The sequence below is a fragment of the Podarcis cretensis genome (assembly GCF_951804945.1).
Source record: "Podarcis cretensis genome assembly, chromosome: 13".
NCBI lineage: Eukaryota > Metazoa > Chordata > Lepidosauria > Squamata > Lacertidae > Podarcis > Podarcis cretensis.
Genome location: NC_137182.1, coordinates 20430150 through 20457105, shown reverse-complemented (window position 1 = coordinate 20457105; position 26956 = coordinate 20430150). Strand labels below are relative to the sequence as shown.

General features: G+C 47.8%; 1 protein-coding gene across 1 annotated transcript in view; it reads left to right on the top strand.

The window, feature by feature from the left end:
- Positions 1 to 26555, top strand: part of LOC307200793 (G protein-activated inward rectifier potassium channel 1-like) — a 28332-nt gene extending 1777 nt beyond the window's left edge. Inside the window, exons 2-3 of the mRNA XM_079949742.1 lie at positions 13484 to 13700; positions 25248 to 26555. Of these exons, the coding sequence (XP_079805868.1) occupies positions 13484 to 13700; positions 25248 to 25855 (825 nt within the window). The 3' untranslated portion in view covers positions 25856 to 26555. The remainder of the gene's footprint in view (positions 1 to 13483; positions 13701 to 25247) is intronic.
- Positions 26556 to 26956: the final 401 nt, after the last annotated feature.

The window sequence follows — 26956 nt, the reverse complement described above, 5'->3', positions numbered from 1 at the left end:
TATTTTCAATGCCCATCCTGAAACAAGCTAAATGCAAAAGTGTATTGTAAGCCTATGCAAATGACCATAGCTTTCTACTTAGCTGGGATAGCTCAGTCTGTAGAGCATGAGACTCTGAATCTCAGGGCTGTGGGTTTGAGCCCCAGGTTGGGCAAAGGGGGGCTCAAACCCACGAAAAAGGGGGTTGGACTAGATGACCCTCATGGTCCCATCCAACTCTGCAATTCTCTGATTCTACCAAGCAACCTTGGCCAGCACCTGCCTTGTGCACTGCTGAGTAAATGGCCAACCAGTGACCTCACCATCCATCACACGGTTGGAGAAAATAAGTTGATTCCAGATGCCATCAAGGACCATCTGTTTATGCAGGAAAGATCACCACTTTGTACCCAGCGAAACCATGATGCAATGGTCAAGACAGCAGCAAGCCCAGAGGTGGAGGGAATCATATGAAAAGCAGATGTGTTGGTCCATTAAAAAACTGAGTTGAAACTGCTTTGGGGAGGGGAATTGCCAGTGAAGTCCTTTCTCAGGATTCCAAGCCGGTGGGGAAAGATCGCAGTTGCTTTGCAGTGAAGGCTCAGGAGAGCGATGGTTCTTTCATATGGGTCAGGTTGAGAGCCTGGCAAAGGACCAGCAAACACCAGGGCTGAATGCTGGAGAGGAGGCTAAGAGGTCTCATAGCAGAGTGTTTGGAAAGCAGAGAGAGAGAGAGAGCAGAAAGGGGTGTCGAGGAAGATAAGGCAAGGCAAGCGACAGAAACACAGGGAGGAGGTTGGGAAGTGAGATCCTGAGCAGCTCGGTTCCTCCCCGCCATGCGATGCATAACAAACACAGAAGCTCACGCTCATGGAAAGCTGCGATAGTCAATAGCACGGGCAGAAATCGAGATAAATGCAGGAAATTAGCAAGTGAAGCCTTGGCATTCACTCCCAGAGACCAGCAAGAGGAAAATGATAGGTAGTGGCTGTCTCCATTTTGCCCTGGTTGTAAGCTACCAGAGGGCATGTGCCTAGCCTCTGTATCAGAGACAGTGCGCAGGGTTTGATGGAGATTAGATAGATAGATAGATAGATAGATAGATAGATAGATAGAGAAAGAAAGAAAGAAAGAAAGAAAGAAAGAAAGAAAGAAAGAGTGCTTTTTTCTTTAAAAAATGTTTAGGGGTACTCTCATTTTCCCACTCATATTGAAATACAGTGGTACCTCGGGTTAAGAACTTAATTCATTCTGGAGGTCCGTTCTTAACCTAAAACTGTTCTTAACCTGAAGCACCACTTTAGCTAATGGGGCCTCCCACCACCCCGCAATTTCTGTTCTCATCCTGAGGTAAAGTTCTTAACCCGAGGTACTATTTCTGGGTTAGCAGAGTCTGTAACCTGAAGCATCTGTAACCTGAAGCGTCTGTAACCCGAGGTACCACTGTACTGCCCCTCAATGAGGCCAAACTCAGATTCACAAAATGTTTAGGAGTATGCGTACGTCTGCATACCCCCAGGAAAAAAAGCGCTGGATAGATAGATATAGATGATGATAGATAGATAGATAGATAGATAGATAGATAGATAGATAGATAGATAGATAGATAGATGATAGATAGATGATATAGATTAAGGTTACCAGAAATCCCTGTTTCCCAGGGACAGTCCTCTGACAAAATCCACTGAAGTTGAAAAGTGTCCCCGGATTCATTGGGAAAAAATCTGGTAACCTTAAGACAGACAGACAGACAGACAGACATATAGATTTCACCCTAAATAAGAATTCATATGTTCTTACATTTCGTCTCTCTTCCAACTTTTAGAAAACAAAAGGGTGGTCCTTTTCAAGAACCACTTTAAGCAGTGTACAATATATTATTTCAATGTAGGCAAATGCTTCCATGCAAAAATAAACTACGTATTGTACTGCATGTCTGTTACTGTTATTGCCTTGTTTTGTTCTTACTGTAATCCAAACATTCACTCTTCCTAAATCTAGACCGTATCACTGAAAGTCAAAACCTGTCAGGGATAGGATCTCCTTTCAGAAGACAATGAAACAGATGCCGTTTTAAACAAAAGCATCGGTAAAAACTCCGGCTTCTCTCAATTTAACATAATTTGCTGCCTTCTTAGCAGCTCTAATATCCCAAATTCTCAACAACCTAGTTTCCACCTCGGGGATTTTAACATCTTTCCAGAGAGTCTTGTCAATCATATTTTAGCTGCAACCAGGAAATATTGAATAATGCCTTGAAAGTCCCTCCTTTACATAATCTTGAAAAACTCCCCCAACAACAGGGCCTCTGAAGTACCTAGGAGATTATAACCTACCACGAAATGAATAATCCATAAGATTTCTGCATGGATATCTCCACCACATATGGAAAACTATCTTCCCTTTTCTTCCACAATGTTTTTGTCAATATTCTCTTCTCAATCCTATAACCTTTAATTTCTTGGGGGGGGGGGTGTATAATGCCACTTAGAAATCTGGGTAGTTAGATTTGTCCGGTGACAAATAAACAAAATTCCAGACTATTATTGCAAATATAATGCCAGGCATTCTTATTAACACAAACCAAGTTCATTTCCTTGTCATTCTATACAGCAGGCATAGGCAAACTCGGCCCTCCAGATTTTTTTGGGAGTACAACTCCCATCATCCCTGACCACTGGTCCTGTTAGCTAGGGATGGTGGGAGTTGTAGTCCCAAAACATCTGGAGGGCCGAGTTTGCCTATGCCTGCTATACAGCTTTTTAGAATTTGTATCACACATGCTTACAGTATTTGATGTTTTCTTTCAACACGTTTCTTAAGAAGCTGTTGTTGACCTTAAAATCACTGTTGCATATTTTCTCAGAAAGCTGCCCAAGGTGACTGGGACAACCCAGTCAGATGGGTGGAGCATTATTATTATTATTATTATTATTATTATTATTATTATTATTATTGAATAAAGGTAAAGGGACCCCTGACCATTAGGTCCAGTCGTGGCCGACTCTGGGGTTGTGGTGGTCATCTTGCTTTATTGGCTGAGGGAGCAGGTATACATGACTAAGCTGCTTCTGGTGAACCAGAGCAGCGCACGGAAACGCCATTTACCTTCCCAACAGAGCAGTACCTATTTATCTACTTGCGCTGGTGTGCTTTCGAACTGCTAGGTTGGCAGGAGCTGAGACACAGCAACGCGAGCTCACCCCATCGTGGGGATTCGAACCGCCGACCTTCTGATTGGCAAGTCCTAGGCTCTGTGGTTTAACCCACAGCGCCACCCACGTCCCTATTATGGAATAGGACAGCCCTATTTTCATTGAAGAAACGTTGGAGGGTATGCTAACTGTAATTGCCAAGCACTGTAACGTACTAGGCAAGCCCAGATCTGCCTTACTTATGGCTTCACCAGCAAGAACCCAGCTATTCTTCTACAATGCCGATCCGGCCGTGCAAAATCCAAAACTAGCTCTGGGGTTCGTTCTTGCACCGGTGGCTGGCATTTAGGGGAAATCTGCAGCTAGCCAGCCCTTGTTCCTCTTGGCAAGAGCTCTGCCTGCTGCTGGAGCCGCAGCCGCAGGAGTAGGAAGTGCTTCAAGCTGTCGCCCCGCATTCCTCTGCTGTCTTCGCAAGTTCCTGCATCCGCGGAACAAGCCGTTCTCTGACATGGCCCAAGTCCAAAACCCAGGCACTTTGACTATCAAAGGCAGTCGCTGCTGGACCGCTGAGCGATGGGAGACTTTCGACAGATCATAGCACCAGAAGGGCACGTGTGGGTCACCCTGGCAGCCAGCACTTAAAAGCTGGCACCTTGGCACTTCTGCCAGCCTTGATTCTGAAGGTCATATAAGGAGCAGCATTCATAACTTTCTAAAGCGCTACTGCTGCTGCTGTCTTCTCACAACACTTGAGCCCCCTGGAAAATGTCTGCTTTGATTTCATTTTAAAAAGTCAAATCTCTAGTCCCCAAAGTATAACAGAACTTGTGCCTTCGTATAAAATAAAAATAAAAATTATTATTTATACCCTGCCCATCGGGCCGAGTTTCCCTAGCCACTCTGGCGTTCCCAATCGAGTGTTAAAAACAATACAGCATTAAATATTAAAAACTTCCCTAAACAGCCTTCAGATGTCTTTTAAAAATAGGATAGCTGCTTATTTCCTTGACATCTGATGGGAGGGCAGGCGCCACTACCGAGAAGGCCCTCTGCCTGGTTCCCTGTAACCTCACTTCTCGCAATGAGGGAACCGCCAGAAGGCCCTCAGCGCTGGACTTCAGTGTCTGGGCTGAATGATGGGAGTGGAGACGCCCCTTCAGGTATACAGGACTGAGGCCATTTAGGGCTTTAAAGGTCAGCACCAACATTTTGAATTGTGATCAGAAACATACTGGGAACCAATGCAGATCTCTCAGGACCGGTGTTATGTGGTCCTGGCGGCCACTCCCAGTCACTAGTCTAGCTGCCGCATACTTGAATAATTGCAGTTTCCAGGTCACCTTCAAAGGTAGCCCCATGTAGAGCACATTGTGCATGCACCACTCTGGCTAGACAGTCTGCGGGCAGGTAGGGTCTCAGCCTGCATACCAGATGGAGCTGGTAGACAGCTGCCCTGGACACAGAATTAACCTGTGCCTCCATGGACAGCTGTGAGTCCAAAATGATTCCCAGGCTGTGCACCTGGTCTCAGAAGAGTTCCAGGAGGACTCTGGAAGCCTTGGGACTTAATATAAAATGGGGCTCAGCCTCAGGGTTTGCTAAGGCTTAGTTGTGGGTTATGTGAAGAGTGTTTCTGAGCATGTGTATGTTGCCATTCTGCCACCTCTGTGTTACCATAGCTAACCCCAACACATCTGGGATGATCAAGCAAGCAGGGTTTAATTTCTATTAATAATTTTTAAAAACAGAGGTACTCAGGATACAACCTCTGCCTTCAAACCACTGTCTCTAATTCTGAACATATGATACTGCCGTTGAGGGAGGATTTTACTTTGTGCATGCTCAGAGGCAGCATGGGAAAAGTGGATATTCCCCCGCACCCTTCCTTCTTCCTAATCTGAGAACTAGTGATCACCCAATGAAATAAATGGATGGCGAGTTCAGGACATAACCGTAGGAAAGCACTTCAGGGCTGGCAAAACTGATGGGACTCTGCTGCTGCAAGAGGTTGCTTGGATGACTCAAAAAGAGATTCAATACATTCCTGGAGGCTGCAAGTCTATCAGCAGTTGGAGTTAGCCATAGTTCAGTGGAAACAACAGCTCCAGAAGCTGTCTACCTTTGAAACTACCTGCTGATGGAGAGCAAGGCAGGAGAGGTTTGTGTGGGAAACATGAGGACAGGGTTACAAGCCCCAAGCTGGTAGTGAAGTGAGGTGATTTAGACTCTGGTCTGGTGTCCTTTCCAGATTATTAATATTATTCCAAGCATTTATTGCTATTCATTATTATTATTTAAGATGGTAATGCATAGTGCTTCTGCAAGCCAGACAGACCCTCTTCCATAGGGCTTTCTCCTTCCAAGTCTTCTCAGCATCACAGCCAACTTCTAAAGGCCTTATTCAGCCCCCCTCAATAAAATATTTGAGGGGGACTGGGAGCCCCCAAAGGTGATGGACATTCATTGCCATTAAAATGGTGTCTGTGTGCCGCATCATGTTATTATATAGGGGGGGCCCATTATTTTATTCAAGTTGGCACCCCTACTTCCATGGCTATAGCCAGGATTTATTGGGGGGCAGGACACTCACCTGTCACCACCCTCTGTCTCTTGTCTCGCAAATTCATGGGTGTAGCCAGGATTTTTGTTGGGGGGGGGGGGTGGCAGCCAAAGTTGTCAAGCTTTTTCTAGATCACCCCCAAAAGTAGTTGTTGAACTTTTTTGGGAAATCACAGGTAGAAAATACCCCCACTACAGTAAGCAAGCTTTCATAAGGGGGAGGAGGGCAGAACCTCAATTAATTGAGTACTTTCAATGCTTTTCAATAATTTTTGTGCTTGGGAGGGCCCTGTGGCCCATGAGTAGTTTTGGACTGAAATGTCTCAACAGTTCTTTTATCTTCCTTTTCTGCTCATGAAAACTATCCTTCTACAATTTCTACTTTTAGTTTTAAGTATTGTTATTTATTGACTTGATTGATTGATTGATTGATTGATACGCCCATGCCTACTTCTCAGTGGTGCCCTGGCTTATTCTGCCCCCCCCCCCCTTCCTGCCCAGCTTCCAACAACCCCGACGGGTCCTACTAGCCTCGCCGTGCCCAACTCAGCTCCGGGCGAGAGCGGCGCGCCATCGGGCTCCCTCCTTCCCGGGCCACGTGTGGCTGAGCGCAGGCGGCGGCGCCTCTCCGCTTCTCCCGCACCTGATTAGAGAAGCAGCTCCGTCCGCCGACTCAGCGAGCCCGGCTGGGAGATAAGTCTTATCGCGCAGTCCGCCTTCGGGCTTCTCGCCATCCCCATCTCCGATAAGGAAGGCTGGCTGGTCCACGTGCGCCTGCTTCCTCCGGAGCGAAGCGGGGAGAAGCGGAGACCTTGGCGCGTTAGGAAGCAACCCCGCCAGAACGCCGCTGCGCGCAAAAGGAGTCTGGCGCGTAAAAACGCACGCCGACATTGCGCGCGCCGCGGGGATCTCCGCGCAACGTGCCGCGCCGGGAGCAGAGAACAGGGGGGGAGGGGGGTTTCTAGAGAAAGGGCAGCTCTAGGGTTTGAGTCCTTTGCAAGCTTCTGGGACTGGAGACGGGCAATTGGGGTGGGGGGGAGAGAGAAATGAAAAAAGCACCCAATTCTCAAAATTAAAACGAGGCCCATGTAGGGTTGCCGACTTGAATAAAATATTAGGAGGGGGGAGGGTAAGCCCCATCCCGCATAATCGATCATAAGACACACACCATTTGAATGGTAATGCTCATCAACTTTGGGGGTGCCCTCAAGTATTTTATTGGGGGGGGGCAAAGGGACTTCGGCCCCTAGGAGTTGGCTCCTATGGTTGCAGCCAACTAAATTATACTCTTTGAGCAGATCCAATTGACTTAATGGACCTAAGTAAGTCATGCCTCTTAATCGCAGTGGGTCTGCTCTGAGTATGACTAAATGGATACCACCGTTAATATCAACATGGATGGTACTGTTTCTTGACAAAAGCAGGGTTGGCACTAATGTGGAAATTATTGAATCAGTGCCACCGGAGACTATGCCCTGTCTGCTGCAGACCCTCCAAGTGGAATGCTCTCCCCAGGGAAGTTTGCCTGGCACCTTCATTATACACCTTTAGGTGCCAGGCAAAAATGTTCCTTTTTAACCAGGCCTTTGGTTGATCAAATTTATATCCTATGCCCTTTTAAAATGTGTTTTTTGTGGGGTGAGGGGTACTGGGTTACTGTTTTTATTTTTATTAGGTATTTTGTGGTTTTATATCTTGATTTTATTCTGTGAACCACCCTGAGCCACCGGGTACAGTGGTACCTCAGGTTAAGTACTTAATTCGTTCCAGAGGTCTGTTCTTAACCTGAAACTGTTCTTAACCTGAAGTAGCACTTTAGCTAATGGGGCCTCCTGCTGCCGCCGCGCTGCCGGAGCAGGATTTCTGTTCCCATCCTGAAGCAAAGTTCTTAACCTGAGGCACTATTTCTGGGTTAGCGGAGTCTGTAACCTGAAGCGTATGTAACCTGAGGTACCACTGTATATAAATTCAAACAACAACAACAACCTAATTTTCATCAGAGGAATGTTGGAAGGTGTGTGACCAGGGCCGTCTTACGCATATCCGGCGCCATGGTGCAAAGCTCCCTCCGGCACACACACACACACACACACACCCCATTCCCCAGAGATTTTTAGGGAGGATGGCACTGCCAGCGGGGCTGGAGGAGGTGGGCATTGGCTGGAGGGTGGTTCCTTCGGCAGGGGAAGAGGCTGGACGCGGCGGCTTCCAGCTCAGCTGGCCACTTCATGCCACAGTGGCCATGGCAGACAGAGGCTCTGGGCGCGGCGCTGCTTCAGCACAGCATGGTGGAAGCGGGCAAGGGTGGCAAACTGATGCCAGGAGGCGCCGCATCCAGCCTCTGCCTCTTGCCTGGCACCCTCCAGAACTTGGCACCCTGGCACCCCGTGCCACTAGCCTCTATGGGTAAGACGCCCCTGTGTGTGACCCTCTCTCAGATCCAAGAGGCCTTCCCTTTTGAAAACCTAGATCACTGAAATCGGATTTAATTACAGGAAATAATCAGAAGCTCTGGCAACAACACCTCAGCCAGCATGAAGTTTCACCTCCTCCTAGAGGTGTCAAGGCCTTGTCTCACTTGCTTGTCAGAACACACAGGCAGGCAGACACACACAAAGTCGCCCTTATCTGCTGGCTGGGTCTGACGGGGCATTGTAGTCCAAAACACCCAGCGGGCACCAGCTTTCTGAATTCTTCTTCATACCACATTCTCACTCCTTTTGTTCTCCTCAGGCCATGCCTTACTCATTTCTCTGTTCCTCAGGGTCAGACTGCCCACGATGCGGAGTCATGCAGAGTTTTCTTCTCTTCAATGTTTCCAATTCCCCCCTTTTACAAAAGGCACTTCTTGGAGGCTGCAGTTTCCCACAGAAGATTTGAAGAGAAAGGTTGGGCCCCTTTACCCTTTATGTTCCCCAGCCGCACCATACTGAAAATGGCCTCCGCTAACCTGATTTTCCTCCTGCAGGCGAACAGATGCAGGTATCTCTGCAGCCGCATTTTGTTAACGTGGGGAAGGAAATATTAGGCTTACTCACCCACTGTGAGCCTCAAAGCATTTCCTGAACTATCCTAGCATTGCCTTATTTATGCTTAGGCTGCCCTCTGCTTCTCCACGGGACTTGTTTCACCAAAATATTCCCAAGTCGTGTTACACCTTCTTAACACCCCTCATTTGGGGAATTTGAAAGTTGGAAAAATTCAGTGCGCCCTAATCTAGCAAGAGAAAAATTCAGTGCGCCCTAATCTGGTGAGAGGGATGTTTTCTGGAGAGAGTCTCAAGGGCCAGACTGAGCTCTGGAGGGCTGTGCTAAAAAGCTTAATAATAATAATAATAATAATAATAATTTATTATTTATACCCCGCCCATCTGGCTGGGCTTTCCCAGCCACTCTGGGCGGCTTCCAACAAAATTTTAAAATACAAGTAATGCATCAAACATTAAAAGCTTCCCTAAACAGGGCTGCCTTCAGATGTCTTCTAAAAGTCTGGTAGTTGTTGTTCTCTTTGACATCTGGTGGGAGGGTGTTCCATAGGGAGGGCGCCACTACCGAGAAGGCCCTCTGCCTGGTTCCCTGTAACTTGGCTTCTCACAGTGAGGGAACCGCCAGAAGGCCTCAGCGCTGGACCTCAGTGTCTGGGCAGAAGAATGGGGGTGGAGACGCTCCTTCAGATATACTGGACTGAGGCCATTTAGGGCTTTAAAGGTCAGCACCAACACTTTGAATTGTGCTCAGAAACATACTGGAAGCCAATGTAGGTCTTTCAAGACCGGTGTTATGTGGTCTCAGCAGCCGCTCCCAGTCACCAGTCTAGCTGCCGCATTCTGGATTAGTTGTAGTTTCCAGGTCACCTTCAAAGGTAGCCCCACATAGAGCGCATTGCAGTAGTCCAAGCAAGAGATAACCAGAGCATGCACCACTCTGGTGAGACAGTCCGCAGGCAGGTAGGGTCTCAGCCTGCATAAACATCCTCTGATTATTCACATTGCTCAGAAAGGGGGCTTCCTTCCTTCCTTCCTTCCTTCCTTCCTTCCTTCCTTCCTCTCTCTCTCTCTCTCTCTCTCTCTCTTTCTTTTTTCGACGTTGCATTATTTAGACCCGATCCTATAAAGCCATTCACACAAAATGACTTTTAATAATTTCCTTTCCTCCATATCCAGTTCTCATTTCACGGGGTCAGGCCAATGTCCCACCTAGTCCAGCATCCTTTTCTCACAGTGACCCACCAGATGGCTGTAGGAAACCCACAAGCAAGAGCCCTCTCTCCCTCCTGCAGTTTCAGAAGCACTGCTGCCAGAGAGCATTGCTATCACGGCCAGTAGGCCTTCTGCAGCTTGAACGTCTCTGCTCCTGTCTATCGACAGTCTCAAATGAACCATGCTTTGTGGGAGCCTTTCGAAAAGCCCTTTGACCTCCGTTCTTGCCTGCTCTCATCATCCACTGGGAAACCGGTTCCCTCAGTGGGGCGGGGTGTGCATGCGCAATGTGGGTCAGGAATAATAATATTAAAGGAGCCTTGGCCATTCGGGCACAGAGCATCACATTGGGTTAGCAGGCCAATTGCACTGTGGTTTTGAGCAGGAGCGAGGATTGACATGTTGGTTCATAAAGATGACAGTGAGGAAATCAGGGGACACATGTCTGGCTAATTCAGGTCGGCAAGGCATGCTGGTGCTTCTGCGGCAAAGGGAAGGAGAATGGAGAGGCGTTTGGGGAGCAGATTGCAGTGTTTGGGTGCATCCAGAACAGACGTTTTAAGGTCCACAAGATGCTTTTCCGTTTACAGTCATACCTCGGGTTACAGATGCTTCGGGTTATGCGATTTCGAGTTGCGCACTGTGCCGAACCCGGAAGTACCAGAACAGGTTACTTTTGGGTTTGGCCACTTGCGCATGCGCAGAAGCACTAAATCTCGCTTTGCGCATGCGCAGAAGCGCTGAATCATGACCCACGTGTGCGCAGACCGCACGAATCACGTTCACAACCTGAGTGTCCACTGTATTTGATCAAATGTCTTGCAAGCGGGGAGCGGGGGGCGGGGGGGCGGTTTCCATCCCAAACTCACCAGAACTCACCAGAACTCAGTTCCAGCACCTCTCAGGTGGGCACCATTATAAGAGAGCAAGGGAGGCGTTCAGGGTGAAGTTCCGGCACCCTGCAAAACAGCACCACTTGCAAGGAATCTCGTATATCACAGCTGCCGTTCTGCACATTCATTTCCATTTGATTTCCCTCTTCCCCTTTTAAGATGATTCAGCCCATATCTGCTGTCAACACCTTGCTAATTCCTCATCCCTCCGCTAATTACCAGAAATGCACCAGACAGCCGCAATGTCTGCCTTTCCCCCAGTAGCCACCACAGTCCAGAAAATTGCTTCTAACCACGCACACACGTGTGTAGTAATTCCTTCCGGGAGGGGGGAGCCTTGGTAGTGGGGAAAGGCAGGTTCTTCCAATCAGGTTCTTCCAATCAGGTTCTTCCAGACAGCCTTGTTCATGATAATATCATGATAAGTGATGCCCCCTTCAATTCTGTTTGCGCCTCTGAAAGTTTCAGAGCAGACATAACTGCCCTGAGAATTCGTGCCGAAATCCGATGTTTTAATGCTGCAAATGTTGTAAGGTTGTTTTTTTGCAAAGGGATAGGATTAGGTCTTTTTTGCCCTGCTTTTGTTTATTGCCCTACAGCTCAAGAAGATCCCTTCCCGTGGCAATAATGTGGTATTGCGTGAGAAGCATTGCAGCGCAACTGATGAAGTAGAGTGATGTGTGGACATAGAATTATAGAATAGGAAGCGACCCCGAGGGACATCTAGTCCACCCCGCCCCGGAATGCAGGAATCTTTTGGCCCAACGTGGGGCTTGAACCCACAACCCTGAGATTCCGAGGCTCATCTTCTACGGACTGAGCTATCTGCTACAGGCCAGTGTAAATCCACCACTCTATGAATGTGTCCATGACGTGCAAAAACAAAAGAGAGAGCAGAATCGCCCATCCAGAAACAACAATTCCCAGAACTGTAGCTTTTCCTAGCGATGGAAAACAAATATTGCAACACTTAATCCAGGCATAGACAAACTCGGCCCTCCAGATGTTTTGAGACTACAGTTCCCATCATCCCTGACCACTGGTCCTGTTAGCTAGGGATGATGGGAGTTGCAGTCCCAAAACATCTGGAGGGTCGAGTTTACCTATGCCTGACTTAATCAGCACAGCTGGCTGTCCTTCCCAACTTTATTTAACCCCATTCTTCAGTCACAGAGAAGCTGACAGGCGATGGTGTGGCGGGAGACAAAGGCAGCCCTGCCCTCAGGCCTGCAATCTAAAAAGACATGACACGAAAGGAAAACGGATTGGAAGGGAGAAGGAAATCAAGCAGAGATTTTAGAAATGCGGTTTGGTAGATTGTGGTGCCCAGGATTAAGTTTGTAAATCGTGTGGGTGTTCTTCAGCTAACAGGCAGGTCCTGTGCTGGCAGGCAACGGCCTTGGGTGACCAGGAATGAGAGCTGACCACCATATATATTTCCCACAATGCATCCCCTTGTAGCATTTTGACTGCAGGCAGTTGTGGAATGTTAAAATGGTAGTTTCAAGGCTCACCACTGGAGAAGGCACTGAAGAGGCAGGCATAATGGCAACACTCTACTCAATCCAGGAGTGAAAGGTGCTGAACGAGGTGCTTGCCCATCCTGGCAGTTGTTTTGGACTATGACTCCCATGAGCCAGGCTGATGGGAGTTGTAATAATAATAATAATCATCATCATCATCTAACTGGGTTGCCCCTACCATCCTGGATGGCTCCCAACAAAAGATTAAAAACATAATAAAACATCAAACATTAAAAACTTCCCTAGACAGGGCTGCCTTCAAATGTCTTCTAAAAGTCAGATAGTTGTTTATTTCCTTGACATCTGATGGGAGAGTGTTCCACAGGGCGGGCGCCACCACCAAGAAGGCCCTATGCCTGGTTCCCTGTAACCTCCCTTCTCACAGTGAGGGAACCACCAGAAGGCCCTCAGCGCTGGACCTCAGTGTCCGGGCTGAACGATGGGGGTGGAGACGCTCCTTCAGATATACTGGGCCGAGGCCGTTTAGGGCTTTAAAGGTCAGCACCAACACTTTGAATTGTGCTCAGAAACATACTGGAAGCCAATGTAGGTCTCTCAGGGCCGGTGTTATGTGGTCTTGGCGGCCGCTCCCAGTCACCAGTCTAGCTGCCACATTCTGGATTAGTTGTAGTTTCCGGGTCTCCTTCAAAGGTAGCCCCACACAGAACGCGTTGCAGTAGTCCAAGCGGGAGATAACCAGAGCATGCACCACTCTGGCAGGGCAGTCCACAGGCAGGTAGGGTCTCACCCTGCGTACCAGATGGAGCTGATAAACAGCTGCCCTGGACACAGAATTGACTGCCACTGGCACACAGCTCAGTATGATTCCCCCTCACCCCTTTTGGAGGGAAAAACCGAGACCCGTCCTCTGGCTGATGGGGGAGTTTGCTCTTCCGCCCTGAAGGTGTGGGTGCATGCATGAAATGGGTGGGGCCAAGATATTACCATTGATTTGCCTGAGAGGGTCTTGCACCCAAATCTCACCCAGACCCAGGTTCAGCTCACCCCCACTCAAAACTCTCTCAGCTTTAATTCCAATGGAGTGTCTGCAGCTCGAAAGGTACACCATACAAACACCTCGAAAAAGTCCCTATCATTTTGCTGCTGTGAGATTTGCTCTCGACTCAGTGGGACTTCTCTCTCTCTCTCTCTCTCTCTCTCTCTCTCTCTCTTTAGTCACGACAGACGCCAGAAGGTGAATTTCTGCCACTAGACCAATGCGAGCTCGATGTTGGATTCGGAACTGGGGCCGACCAACTGTTCCTCGTTTCTCCTCTCACCATCTGCCATGAAATCAATGAAAAGAGCCCTTTTTTTGCCCTCTCGCAGAGATCGCTACGGAGCGAGCAGTTTGAGATTGTTGTTATCCTGGAAGGCATCGTCGAAACTACAGGTACAGTGCTGACTAAATAATAATAATAATAATAATTTGCATAGTGCAAAGATGGGGGTACCTGTGGGATTTCAGGTGCTGCCAGAATACATCTCCCATGGTTAGCCCCGCCAGTAGAGCATGAGACTCTTAATCTCAGGGTTGTGAGTTTGAGCCCCATTCTGTGATTCTTTTTATATATGCATATACATTTTAATTGGGACACAGGTGGCGCTGTGGGTTAAAGCCTCAGCGCCTAGGACTTGCCGATCGAAAGGTCGGCGGTTCGAATCCCTGCGGCGGGGTGCGCTCCCGCTGCTCGGTCCCAGCGCCTGCCAACCTAGCAGTTCGAAAGCACCTCCGGGTGCAAGTAGATAAATAGGGACCGCTTACCAGCGGGAAGGTAAACGGCGTTTCCGTGTGCGGCTCTGGCTCGCCAGAGCAGCGATGTCACGCTGGCCACGTGACCCGGAAGTGTCTCCGGACAGCGCTGGCCCCTGGCCTCTTAAGTGAGATGGGCGCACAACCCCAGAGTCTGTCAAGACTGGCCCGTACGGGCAGGGGTACCTTTACCTTTTACCTTATACATTTTAATTAGTTTTTTTAACATATCATTTCCAACAATCATATAACATAACTTCTTATCTTATACAATATTTTAGACTTCCATCAACACCTCTGGTGATTTTCCGTTCTTTATCACATATTCTGCATTTCTTAATTTCTCTATTACTCTTAATTATCATTAACTAATAGTTCTCCGCATAGTCTTTCTTGCAATATTTCAGATAGTCATCCTTACAAAACTTCTTGCAATCCTACTAGCGTAATCTGTTCATTACAGTTACTTCTCAAATATTTTGTATATTTGCTCCAGTCTTCTAAGAATCTCTGGTCCCGCAAGTTTCGAATCCTTCCTGTTAATTTATCCAATTCTGCATAGTCCATCAATTTCATCCGCCATTCTTCTTTCATTGGTGATTCTTCTTGCTTCCATTTTTGTGCAAAGACAATTCTGTGATTCTATCCCAGACCACTGGCCTTGCTGACTGGGGCTGATGAGAGCTGGAGCCCATCACATCTGGAGGGCCACAGGTTCCCCATTCCACTGTTCCCTGGGAAGAGGGGTTGGCTGTTAAACCCCTCTGGGAATTGTAGCTCTGTGAAGGGAATGGGGTCCCCTAAGAGCTCTCAGCATCCTTAAGAAGAAATGACGGTTGTTTCGTCTTTGTGTGGCTGTTCAAAGTGGCATTAAAGGTAAAGGTAAAGGTACCCCTGCCCGTACGGGCCAGTCGTGTCCGACTCTGGGGTTGCCGCCCATCTCGCTTAAGAGGCCGGGGGCCAGCGCTGTCCGGAGACACTTCTGGGTCACGTGGCCAGCGTGACGAAGCTGCTCTGGCGAGCCTGCACCAGCGCAGCACACAGAAACGCCGTTTACCTTCCCGCTATAAAGCGGCAGCTATTTATCTAATTGCACTATGATGTGCTTTCGAACTGCTAGGTGGGCAGGAGCTGGGACCGAACAATGGGAGCTCACCCAGCCGCAGGGATTCGAACCGCCGACCATACGATCGGCAAGTCCTAGGCACTGAGGTTTTACCCACAGTGCCACCCGTGTCCGTTCAGTGGCATTATACTGCTTTAAAAGGGTGGTGTGTTTGTGGCCCTAGAAGTTCGCCAGAAAACGAACGTCCGTTCTCCGCTTCTTCTTAAACGTGGCCCACATCAGCTTCTCATGAGGGCTTTATCAAAGCAAAAAGGCTAATTGGACAGTGTCTGAAGGACTTAGAGCAACAGAACGATCTGGCCATTATAAAGAAATTCTGTCCTTGGTATGCCTTCCCCACCCCCCCTTCTCAGTTTGATTCCCTGGCACCATATTTGTAATTATCCCAAAATACAGACGTGCCTTCACACTGGCCAGATTGGATGTGATGCCCTCTGCCGTACTTGAGGGCAGATACCAAAAGATGCCAACTGAGAAACGACTCTGCCCCTGTGGAGATGGTAATCTGGAAACAGTGGCTCATGTTCTCCTGTCCTGTCCCCTTTATAAAGATCTGAGGAATGAGATCATTACCCCACTCTTACTTACCATCCCAGGCCGACCATCTGAGGCCACATTGTTCTTTCTTTTATCAGATCAAAAGGATCAGACAACAGCGAAGGTTGCTAGGTTTATCGAGGGTGCAGTGAGATTAAGGGCCACTATCTGAACGATAATCTTGGTCATTTGATTGCCCTTTTTACCCATTACTGTCTTTTTTTATTCGTATATATTTTAATTTGTATATATTGCTTGTTTTATGTTGCTATGGCCGTTGACTAATGTGAATAAAGTTTATCTATCTACTGGTATCTAAAAAAAACATGGCCAGCTTCTGCCAGCTCTCCAAGAAAAGTCCTCTCCTGGTTCTGCCCACTGAATCAGGTGTTTTCATCATCGCAAGCTGCCTGGCTGGCTGCCACTCTACTCCTGCCCTGCTGCTCTCAAAGAAAGAGAAAGAAAGGGAGCCCTGGCTTCTGTTAGAAAACTAGGACACCCTAGTTGTTGGAGGCTCCCCATTCCTCTGTGTGTTTAGCCTGGAGGCCTATCTGCTTCAGAGGGAAGAGTCTAGGAAACGTGATGGTTACAGAGAGATTAATGATGTGACTTCCCCCTCTGGCTCTATAGTAATGAGCCTTGATTCTGTAGTGTATAGCACAACGCTGGAGATAAGTGGATTTTTCTTCCTCTCTCTTTTAAAGAGCTCTCATTTACAGTTCTTGAAAGAGAAGTCCTATTCTATTGGGATAGGGAAGCAAAAGAGCGGCCTCACATTATTCCAGGGCTTAATTTGGGCCAGCCCACCTCAGGTGTCAATTGGAGAATATGCCAACTCAACCCCAGGACCAGCTTTCAAGTTTGGCAGCAGTCTCCCCGCTGCACTTTGAAAACTGTTCTGTGTGAAGTTGCAGCAGCTCTAAAGCCAGCTAGGCAAGCAAAATGTGTGGGATGGTTTATCAATGGGCAGGAGCTATATTAGTTGCAATTTATCCCTCCAATCTCCCATGGGCATGGGGGTTGAGTGGAGTATTAAAACCTTATGCTTGGCAGCAGAATATAGAAGACTGAAACTACGCTGAGAAGTCTTTCATTTTATGAGGCAATCCCAGCTAACGAAATACAGTGGTACTTCAGGTTAAGAACTTATTTCGTTCTGGAGGTCCGTTCTTAATCTGAAACTGTTCTTAACCTGAGGTGCCACTTCAGTTAATGGGGCCTCCTGCTGCTGCCGCGCCGCTGCTGCGTGATTTCTGTTCTCATCCTAAAGCAAAGTTCTTAACCTGAGGTACTATTTCTGGGTTAGTGGAGTCTGTAACTTGAAGCATCTGTAACCTGAAGCGTCTGTAACCTGAAGCATCTGTAACCCAAGGTATCACTGTAAGTTGGCTTCCGCCTTGTTTCCCTCTTAATAAAAGAATCAGGCAACAACTTATAAAGTAAGCTTAAAATATATTGTTTACTTACTTGACAGTCTTGCACTGGAACACAGCAAAGGCAGCAGCAAAATTGAGCAGGTAAAATACTTCTTGGTTTCAACAGCCATAGTTAAATACAGAAATGGAGTCTGTGCTCGGGGAGAGTACAGATAGATATCCGTCTGCAGCAAAGATATTGTCAGAAAGAGCGAGAGAGACAGAGAAAGACAGACAGACAGAGGATGAGAAGGCTTTATATCTCCCGTTTCTTCCCGCCACTGGAAGCAGGGGAAATGACATTACACAGAGCCCTCTCTCCACCAGTTATGGTCTAAGTTTGCCTATCTAGAAATTTGCAGCTCTGTGGTCATTAGCTACTAGACTTCCCAATCATTAGATTTCGACTGCTAATCTACAAAATGTTCTTTCGCTGACATGTCCCTCGTGTTGTTGTTTTAAATTTGGTCTTTGAAATTTAAACAGCACTGACTTGAATATGAGTCAGCTGACTTGCGCAGTCATTACTTATTTATTGCTTCACCAGGGGCTGCCATCACTCCTCACTCTGCTCACCAACCCTGCCTACCCACCAAGACCCACGTTGGCCCAACCTTCCTTACCTTTATACCTCACCCATCCCATTGCCTATCCCCACAACCATTGGAGGTGCTTCCCCCTCCAATGAATACAGCTGCAGCCTAGGCCACCTGACATCCTGTGGTCATGTTGGAGTTGATGTGGCCACCTGTTGGTGACCACATGAACTGCAACATGACAACAGCCTTCCATTTTTATGTATATAGGAAGATAGAAGGACGATCCCCATTTGGCCTTTGAAAAGCTTTTCTTAGCAGGTGATGGCTGTGCCCTGGTGGTGCTTTAACTCTCTGGCTCTCCTGCATCGAGCGAGGGAATAGACTAGATGGCTGATAAGGCTCCCTCCTCCAGTTCTTAGACACCATCCTCTGACATTTATGATCCTATGATATTAGTGAGCACACAGGGAAATGAGCCCTTGATAGTATGGGTAATATTTTTAGGCCCCATCAACTTTAAACAGAGTTAACAGAGCAGCTGAAGGGGAAGAGTGGTGTACGTATTTATTATATTTTTGTCCCACTTTTTTTCCAGCAATCTCAGAGTAAGGCACATTGTTTCCTCCCTGCCCTCACCACCCATTTTAGCTTCACAACAACAACCCTGAAAAGTAGGGCTCACAGCCCAAGACCACCCACGGCTGAGTAGGGATTTGCACCTATACCCAAGTACAGCACATTAGCCACTATGCCACTTTGGCTCTCCGAAAGTGTATGAAGAATACAGCACAAATCCAAGCAAAGGGAAGATTTGCTTGGCAAAGGATTCTCCTGGCGTTTTCGTCCAAGTCCTGAAAAACACAGTTCAGTAGCTGAATGTCAAAGCCACGAGAAGCGCAATTAATTTTGTGGATGCGTTCCAGCCCAACCATCCTTGCTGCGTAAATGTCATTTGACATTTTAAATAGGAAATTATACGTTAATCAAATGTAACATCAAGCGTAATTTACACTTCTTAAACCAGGTGCAGGGAGCCTCCAGCCCCCAGGCAGAGTGCAGCCCTATAGGGAAACTCTGGGACACCCCTCTCTTCCCTAGACCCCACCCTGGCCTGCTCTGCACACTCCTTCAAGCACTTTTCCCTGGCCAGACTGTATTTTTGATCTGTGATAATGCGTCTTCCTTGCCTGGATGGAAAATGAAAATATTGGCAAGGCAGGAGGGTGGGGGCTGTAGAAACATCTGGCTTCCGTAAGGCTGGAATGTAGCTTCCTGTACAGAGGTAAGAGTCACACCTCTTGCTCCACCCCCTTTTCCCCTGGCCCCGCCCACCAGTGACACCCCACACTTGCTCAAAGATTGTTCATGAGATGATGTGGTCCAAAGGTCCACCTGGGGGGGAAGCAGGATCAGCTGTTCATGTTGTGCAGATGCCCGATTATCGTCTTCCAAAGCAACTACTCTATTCTGAACATAAAAATGGAAAGCGTAATGCTGGTGGTCAACAAAAGAGGTTTAAAGACTCTCTCAAGGCAAATCTTAAGAAAATGTAGTATAAACACTGACAACTGGGGAACACCGGCCTGTGAGCGTTCCAGTTGGAGAACAGCCTTTACCAAAGGTGTCAAGGGCTTTGAAGGTGCTTGAACTCAGGATGAAAGGGAGAAATGTGCCAAGAGGAAACCTATATCCCAACTGTGGAAGGACGTGCTTTTTTCCCTATTAAAAAATGTTTAGGGGTACTCTCATTTTCCCACTCATATTGAAATACTGCCCCTCAATGAGGTCAAACTTAGATTCACAATATGTTTAGAGTATGTGTACCCCTGTGTACCCCCAGAAAAAAACCACTGCATATAGTTTATTTCCTTGACATCTGATGGGAGGGCGTTCCATAGGGCAGGCGCCACTACCAAGAAGGCCCTCTACCTGGTTCCTTGTAACCTCACTTCTCGCAGGGAGGGAAATGCCAGAAGGTCTTCAGAGCTGGACCTCTATTTCTGGGCTGAACGATGGGGGTGGAGAAGCTCCTTCAGGTATACTGGGCCTTTGAGGCCGTTTAGGGCTTTAAAGGTCAGCACCAACACTTTGAATTGTGCTTGGAAACATACTGGGAGCCAATGTAGGTCTTTCAGGACTGGTGTTATATGGTCTCGGCGGCCACTCCCAGTCAATATATCCTAAAGACACCACAATCTCTGCTGACCTCTGTTCCATGGAAACCAAATCCTAGGTAAGCCACTGAAACTCCAAGAGCTTCTCACTGTTTGGAGATTGGGATGGCATGACCATAGCCCTTGTCTCCTAAATCCTAGAAGAATTGTGGGACTGAGCAGCAGGAGGAAGATCAGGCTGTGATTCCTCTCCGGGGCCTCTGTGTTCAGAGGTCCCCCGTGTTGTCCAGAGGGTAATCTCTACTATTCAGAACCAGCTCTTGGGCTTGAACAAAACCCCTGAGCATGCACGAAAATGGAGAAAGGCTTTCCTGACGTTTTATCTTAATGTGCATTCCGCATCTGCTCACGAGAGCATCCTTCTCCATTATGCATCTTGCAACCTTCAGAACCGCCCGGCTGAATGTGGCAGTTAAAAGGGGGTTAATGGAAAGCACATAAGCAAATCTAGCTAAGTCAATAAAGGCCGCCCGGAGACTGACTGTCACCAGATGGAACAGCAGGTGATTTGTTACCTCCATAGGAAACAGAACTGATGGATGAACTGTGCAAACTTAGCTCTGATTCGCTCGCTCTCTCGTCCCCCTTTGTAAAGCCATATGCTTCCCTTCCTGTCTCGTGAAGGCAGAGATGTTAGCTAGTTCCACTGAAATCGGTGCCATGACTAACTTGTCCCATGGATTTCAGTGGGGCTACCTCAGGGACGCGGGTGGCGCTGTGGGTAAAACCTCAATGCCTAGGACTTGCCAATCGTATGGTCGGCGGTTCAAATCCCCGCGACGGGGTGAGCTCCCGTCTTTCGGTCCCAGCTCCTGCCAACCTAGCAGTTCGAAAGCACCCCTAAGTGCAAGTAGATAAATAGGTACCGCTTTATAGCGGGAAGGTAAACGGCGTTTCCGTGTGCTGCTCTGGTTCGCCAGAAGCGGCTTAGTCATGCTGGCCACATGACCCGGAAGTGTCTCTGGACAGCGCTGGCCCCCGGCCTCTTAAGTGAGATGGGTGCATAACCCTAGAGTCGGACACGACTGGCCCGTACGGGCAGGGGTACCTTTACCTTTAAGCTACTGAAGGTAATGGGGCCCTTTATATGTCCAGCTGTCCTTTGTCAACAACAAATCATCACTGTTTTTTGTGTTGAATATATGCTATATGGTAATTTATGGACCTAATAGGTATCTAAAGCCATTTGCACGTGCAGAATGTAGGCACCCTATATATAGAAATGAGCAAACCAATGATATTTTAGGGAGCAGGTTAGCAGGCGGGGCCCATTATTTACATCATAGGAGCATAAACAACCCAAATCAAAACACTGTTGCTGTATGTAAGTTTTATTTAATTCGTTGTTTTGTCTTATATTTTGGAAATGTACATCTTTTTTTTTCTTTTAAATTTTTTGGGGGGCCTCCAAGAGAGTGGGGCCCTAAGCTATACCTTGTTTAGCTTATAAGTAAATCTAGCACTGGGCCACCTTTGAGTCCAGCCCAGTAGTTCCAACCATAGCTGCTTAAGGCAGCTTTTAGAAGGAAGCTTTTTCTGCTAACGCTACAGTGGGACTTAAGACAGACTGTGAACATTGCAGTTCCGCAGGGGCACAGAGCATGGTTTGGGGCTCAGAATTTCACTACCTGAGACTCACAGTTTCTTTTCTTTTAAAGCAAATTTTGAACACTCAGGGTATGAAGGCACACCTGAAAGCATGTATGCAATGCCTTACTGGAATCAGAAGCCAGGGAGATTCATAGCTCCTCGTCCTCCTTATCCACAATTCAGGATAACGGTGCAATCCTGTGCACTCAGAAATAAGTCCCATGGAGTTCAATAAGGCTTACTCCCAAGTGAGTATGTATAGCAGGTGCGGGGGAACCTCTGTTGCTGAACTACAACTCCCATCAGCCCCCACAAGCATGTCCAATGGCCAGGGATGATGGGAGTTGTAGTTCAGCAACATCTGGGGGGGGCTAGAGGTTCCCCACACCTGGCGTATAAGATTGCAGTCTAAATTATGGAAGATGGTTTTTCAAAACAAAACTGTGCACTGTGCAAAATAAAACAACACACCATCTAAAATAAAACTGCTATGTTATGCTGTTTCTTTTGTATTTTTGACATCTGTTAAATGCTTTCCTTTTTCAGCAAGCATTCCAAGCAGATATTTTTATAACAGTCGGAATCTGTATTGGGTTTGAAGTTGTGTGGCATTGTTTCCCCCCCTAAATATGCAATGGTTTTTAACTGTTATTACAAGTGCGATTGTTGTACGTATGTTTTAATTGTATCGTGAATTCAAGATGCTTCGTAGGAAGCGGCCCATCCACAAAACAGATAAGCGTACAATATAAGAGCAGGCATTAAGCAAGGAAAGAGGAGATACTAAAATAGGTTTGATTTGCATGATTTATACAGATCACCCCACAGAGCTTTTCTTGTCACGGGATTAGGGTTGCCTGGGTGCGGAATTTATTAATGTTGTTAATGTTGTAGTTCTAATTATTTTTCATCTCGGCATACGCGCAGCTCAGAAGGGACTTTGTCTTTTTCAAGCAGAAAGGGCCTTTGGGCAATTGCTCAGGCGAAGCTAAGCATGGCTTTATAACGCCAATCCTGAGAATCACAGAAGAGACAGACGGCTGCTTTGCACACTGTTGTACCAATGGATAACTCCAGCAGCACAAACTGGTGCATAGTTTTCTATGCTGGGATCAGAATGGGGAACTACATACATTGATGCAGTTATTTCCAAGTTGCTGGATGCAATTTTGCACACAGACACAACAAGCTGATGCACACCCAGAGTGGTAGATCCACATATGCAAACTCCATTCTCCGGATCAGGGCATTTGCCCCTAATATTTATTCTTTAATAATACGGTGAATGTTTAATATAGGATGTGACACACTAATAGCCATATTTTTACTGCCAGTGCTAATCTCAAACGACAGGAGAGACACGTCTTTTCCCTTCCCCAAGAATTCCTGCAGTCCTAGATCATCAATCACTCACTGTCATTTGTTGCCATCGGATATTAGAGCAGACTCGTCTTCGGGCTGTGTCTCCCTGAGTAGCTCAAATTAACCGGGTCTTCTCTAATGGCAGGGGAGATGAACGATGGAGCAGGTAGCTCATGGATTTGCATAACATTGTTGCAGAGAGACAGGAAATAGCCAACATGGGGCAGGGTGGGGAAGAATAGGACGGTAGGGTGCTGCTGCTGCTGCCCAAATGCCCCTTGTAAGAGTGGCGTTCACACATGGGTTTAGCTGACCCTAGGAAGGAAGGGGTGTGGGATGTGATACATAAGTAGCAGTCAAGTACAACATTCCTTGTTTTCCTAGAGTGGACATGCAGGGGAATGTTTGGCCCAGCCAGTCGAAAACTTCCTGTTTCCTCCTGGCTGGGACATACTTCCTTTGCATGTGACTAGAGGGGGCGTGGCCTTACCTGCCCAGGTAACAAAGGACGGCGTGCGAGAGTTTGCAGTTTGCATCTCTTCTTGGTTGCGAGGGCAGGCTCCATGCCCAAGACCCCCAAAATTGGAGGTTGGGGGGTCAAGAAATTCGACGCCTCCCTTTCCATGGAGGCGCAGGCTGCAGCCACAGCAAAGGTGGCATTTTTCCATCTCCGCCGTATTAAGCAGTTGGTCCCTTACCTTTCTCACCCTGATCTGGCCACAGTGATCCATGTGACAGTCACCTCCAGGCTTGATTATTGTAACTCCCTCTATGCGGGGCTGCCCTTGAAGCTGACCCAGAAACTCCAGCGGGTGGAGAATGCCACGGCGAGGCTCCTTACGGGGTCCTTGCCATGGGATCGCATTCATCCAGTGCTTTACCAACTGCATTGGCTCCCGGTGGACTACAGGGTCAGGTTTAAGGTGCTGGTTTTGACCCATAAAGCCCTATGCGGCCTAGGACCCACGTACCTACGGGACCACCTCTCCTGGTATGCCCCGCGGAGGACCTTAAGGTCCACAAATAACAACGCTTTGGAGGTCCCAAGCTTCAAGGAGGTTAGATTGGTTTCTACTAGGGCCAGGGCCTTTTCAGCACTGGCCCCGACGTGGTGGAACACTCTGTCACAAGAGACTAGGGCCCTGTGGGACTTGACATCTTTCCGCAGGGCCTGTAAGACAGAGCTGTTCCACGTGGCCTTTGGTTTGGACTCGGTCTGGCCCTTATGTTTCCCTCCCCTTATGGTCTTGATTTATCAGCTACTTTAAAATGAGGCTGCATTTTAAATTGCATTTTAACCTGTATTTTAAATTGGGTTCCCCCCCCCCCCTCTTTTTCCCCTATTATGTTTTTACCGTGGTTTTATTGGTGTTAGCCGCCCTGAGCCCAGCTCTGGCCGGGGAGAGCGGGGTATAAATTATTATTATTATTATTATTATTATTATTATTAATCTCTAGATGCTTCAGGTAAGAAGAATTAAAGGAGCTGTCCAGCACAGGGGTGGGCTGGGGATCTGGGGAAATAGCATTTTCCCATGGCACCATACTTTGAAAATGAAACCACACTGATCCTGTCCATGCATTGAGGTTGAATTCTGACAAGACAGAAGTACTGTTTTGGGGGGACAGGGGGGCAGGCGGGTGTGGGGGATTCCCTGGTCCTGAATGGGGTAACTGTGCCCCTGAAGGACCAGGTGTGTAGCCTGGGAGTCATTTTGGACTCACAGCTGTCCATGGAGGCGCAGGTTAATTCTGTGTCCAGGGCGGCTGTCTACCAGCTCCACCTGGTACGCTGGCTGAGACCCTACCTGCCCGCATACTGTCTCGCCAGAGTGGTGCATGCTTTGGTTATCTCCTGCTTGGACTAATGCAATGCACTCTACATGGGGCTACCTTTGAAGGTGACCCGGAAACTACAACTAATCCAGAATGCGGCAGCTAGACTGGTGACTGGGAGCGGCTGCCGAGACCACATAACACCGGTCCTGAGAGATCTGCATTGGCTCCGAGTACGTTTCCGAGCACAATTCAAAGTGTTGGTGCTGACATTTAAAGCCCTAAACAGCCTCGGTCCAGTATACCTGAAGGAGCGTCTCCACTTCCATCATTCTGCCCGGACACTGAGGTCCAGCGCCTAGGGCCTTCTGGCGGTTCCCTCATTGCGAGAAGTGAGGTTACAAGGAAACAGACAGAGGGCCTTCTCGGTAGTGGCACCCGCCCTGTGGAACACCCTCCCTTCACATGTGAAGGAAATAAGCAGCTATCCTATCTTTAAAAGACATCTGAAGGCAGCCCTATTCAGGGAAGTTTTTAATATTTAACGCTGTACTGTTTTTAACACTTGATTGGGAGCCGCCCAGAGTGGCTGGGGAAACTCAGCCAGATGGGCGGAGTATAAATAATAAATAATAATTATTATTGTTATTATTCTCTTGGTCTCTTAGGGATGACTTGCCAAGCCAGGACCTCCTACACAGAAGATGAAGTTCTCTGGGGCCACCGGTTCCTCCCTGTGATGTCGCTGGAAGATGGTTTCTTCCGCGTGGATTACTCTCAGTTCCACGGAACGTTTGAAGTCCCCACTCCCCCTTACAGCGTGAAGGAGCAGGAAGAAAACCTCTCTCTCCCTTCGCCTTTGAACACGCCTACAGGGAGCAACAGAAGCCGGAGGGAGAAGATCTCCTCCCTCGATTGCCTCGATTTTTTCGAAGAAAAAGGCAACAGGCTCCCCAGCAAATTCCAGAAAATCTGCTCCGGCAAACGGGAGCTCCACAGAGGGGTCCTGAGCCTCTGCTCCAGCAACGTGGAGAAAGCATGTAGCACAGGAGATCTGCTCAAAATCCAGCAGATCACCTCCGTCTGCGGCACAGAAGACGGGGGCGAGAAGCTAATGTTGGCAGCCTTCAAAACCAAATCGGAGCTGCTGGCTCGCTCCACCGGGAACCTCGAACTCCAACAGAGGCCTCAAACCTTGCTCACCTTGGGAGCGACCTTAGATCATGAGAATTTGCCTGCCAAGCTGCGGAAAATGAACTCGGGACACCTGTCCTAAAAGGGGGGAGAAGCCTAAATGAGCCGCAGTTTTCATTTAAAACTTCTGGATTTCTCGGGTTACTACTGTGAAGACCCCCTGAGCTATGCCCATGCGCTGGCAATGGCAGTCCAATTTAAACGAGAATTTTTTTAAAAAAACACACAGAGAGCGCTTCACCCCACAACCCATTGTAGTTATGTAACAGGGGGTTGTTGGTTGCTTACGTGGCAGTGTAAGTAAGAAGAAAAAAATCTCTTGAAGATACTGTTGGGTCTTCTATTTTCTTTTCCTTTCCAAAGCATGCCTATTTAGTACCATTTCCTCTGACTTGCCCCTTTAAAGAAGCAATTGTTCTATAACAAGAGTACCTCTGAGTATGTACAGAGGACTGCTCTCTCAAGCAACTGCAGCGTGTCCTTGAATACTTATGAAGCTACACAAAAGGGCCTGCTTTGTGGGCTTTTTAAAGAAGCTACGCACCAGCCACACCCCTTGGGAGCCTCTCAGGAACCCACAGAGAACTTTGTGCTGCTGTCCTGCGTGAGGCACCACCACCGATAAGGCCCCACCTCTGACAGACACACATCTCGCTTTAGCTGATATGTGCAGCCATTGTACACACAGGGATTAAATGAACATGATCCACAGGTGTATGTTGAAAAGCACAGAACAATCTAAAGGGGGGGGGGATTATTACAGACCAACATGGCTTCCTTTGTTTTTTTAAGAAATATGATTGATTGATTGATTGATTGATTGATTGATTGATTGATTGATTTACACCTTCAGTCTGAGTGAAGGGAGTCCAGGTCTTACAAGATGGTCATTTCAAGAGGGGCTTGTGCCCCACAGCAGTGCAGCTGTGGGGTCCCAGGTATCTCTCCCAGCTACCCCACAGAAGATGGATCCCAGTCTTTCTTCTTCCCAGAATGCCCTGCTAAAATACTCCCTTTTCTTGTCACCCAGTTACGCTGTCAGCCTTCCAAACTCCCTGTCTCTGTTCACACCCCAGGGCAAGTGGGGAGGACAGTTGTCCTGTACAGTGGTACCTCGAGTTACGTACGCTTCAGGTTACATACGCTTCAGGTTACAGACTCCGCTAACCCAGAAATAGTAACT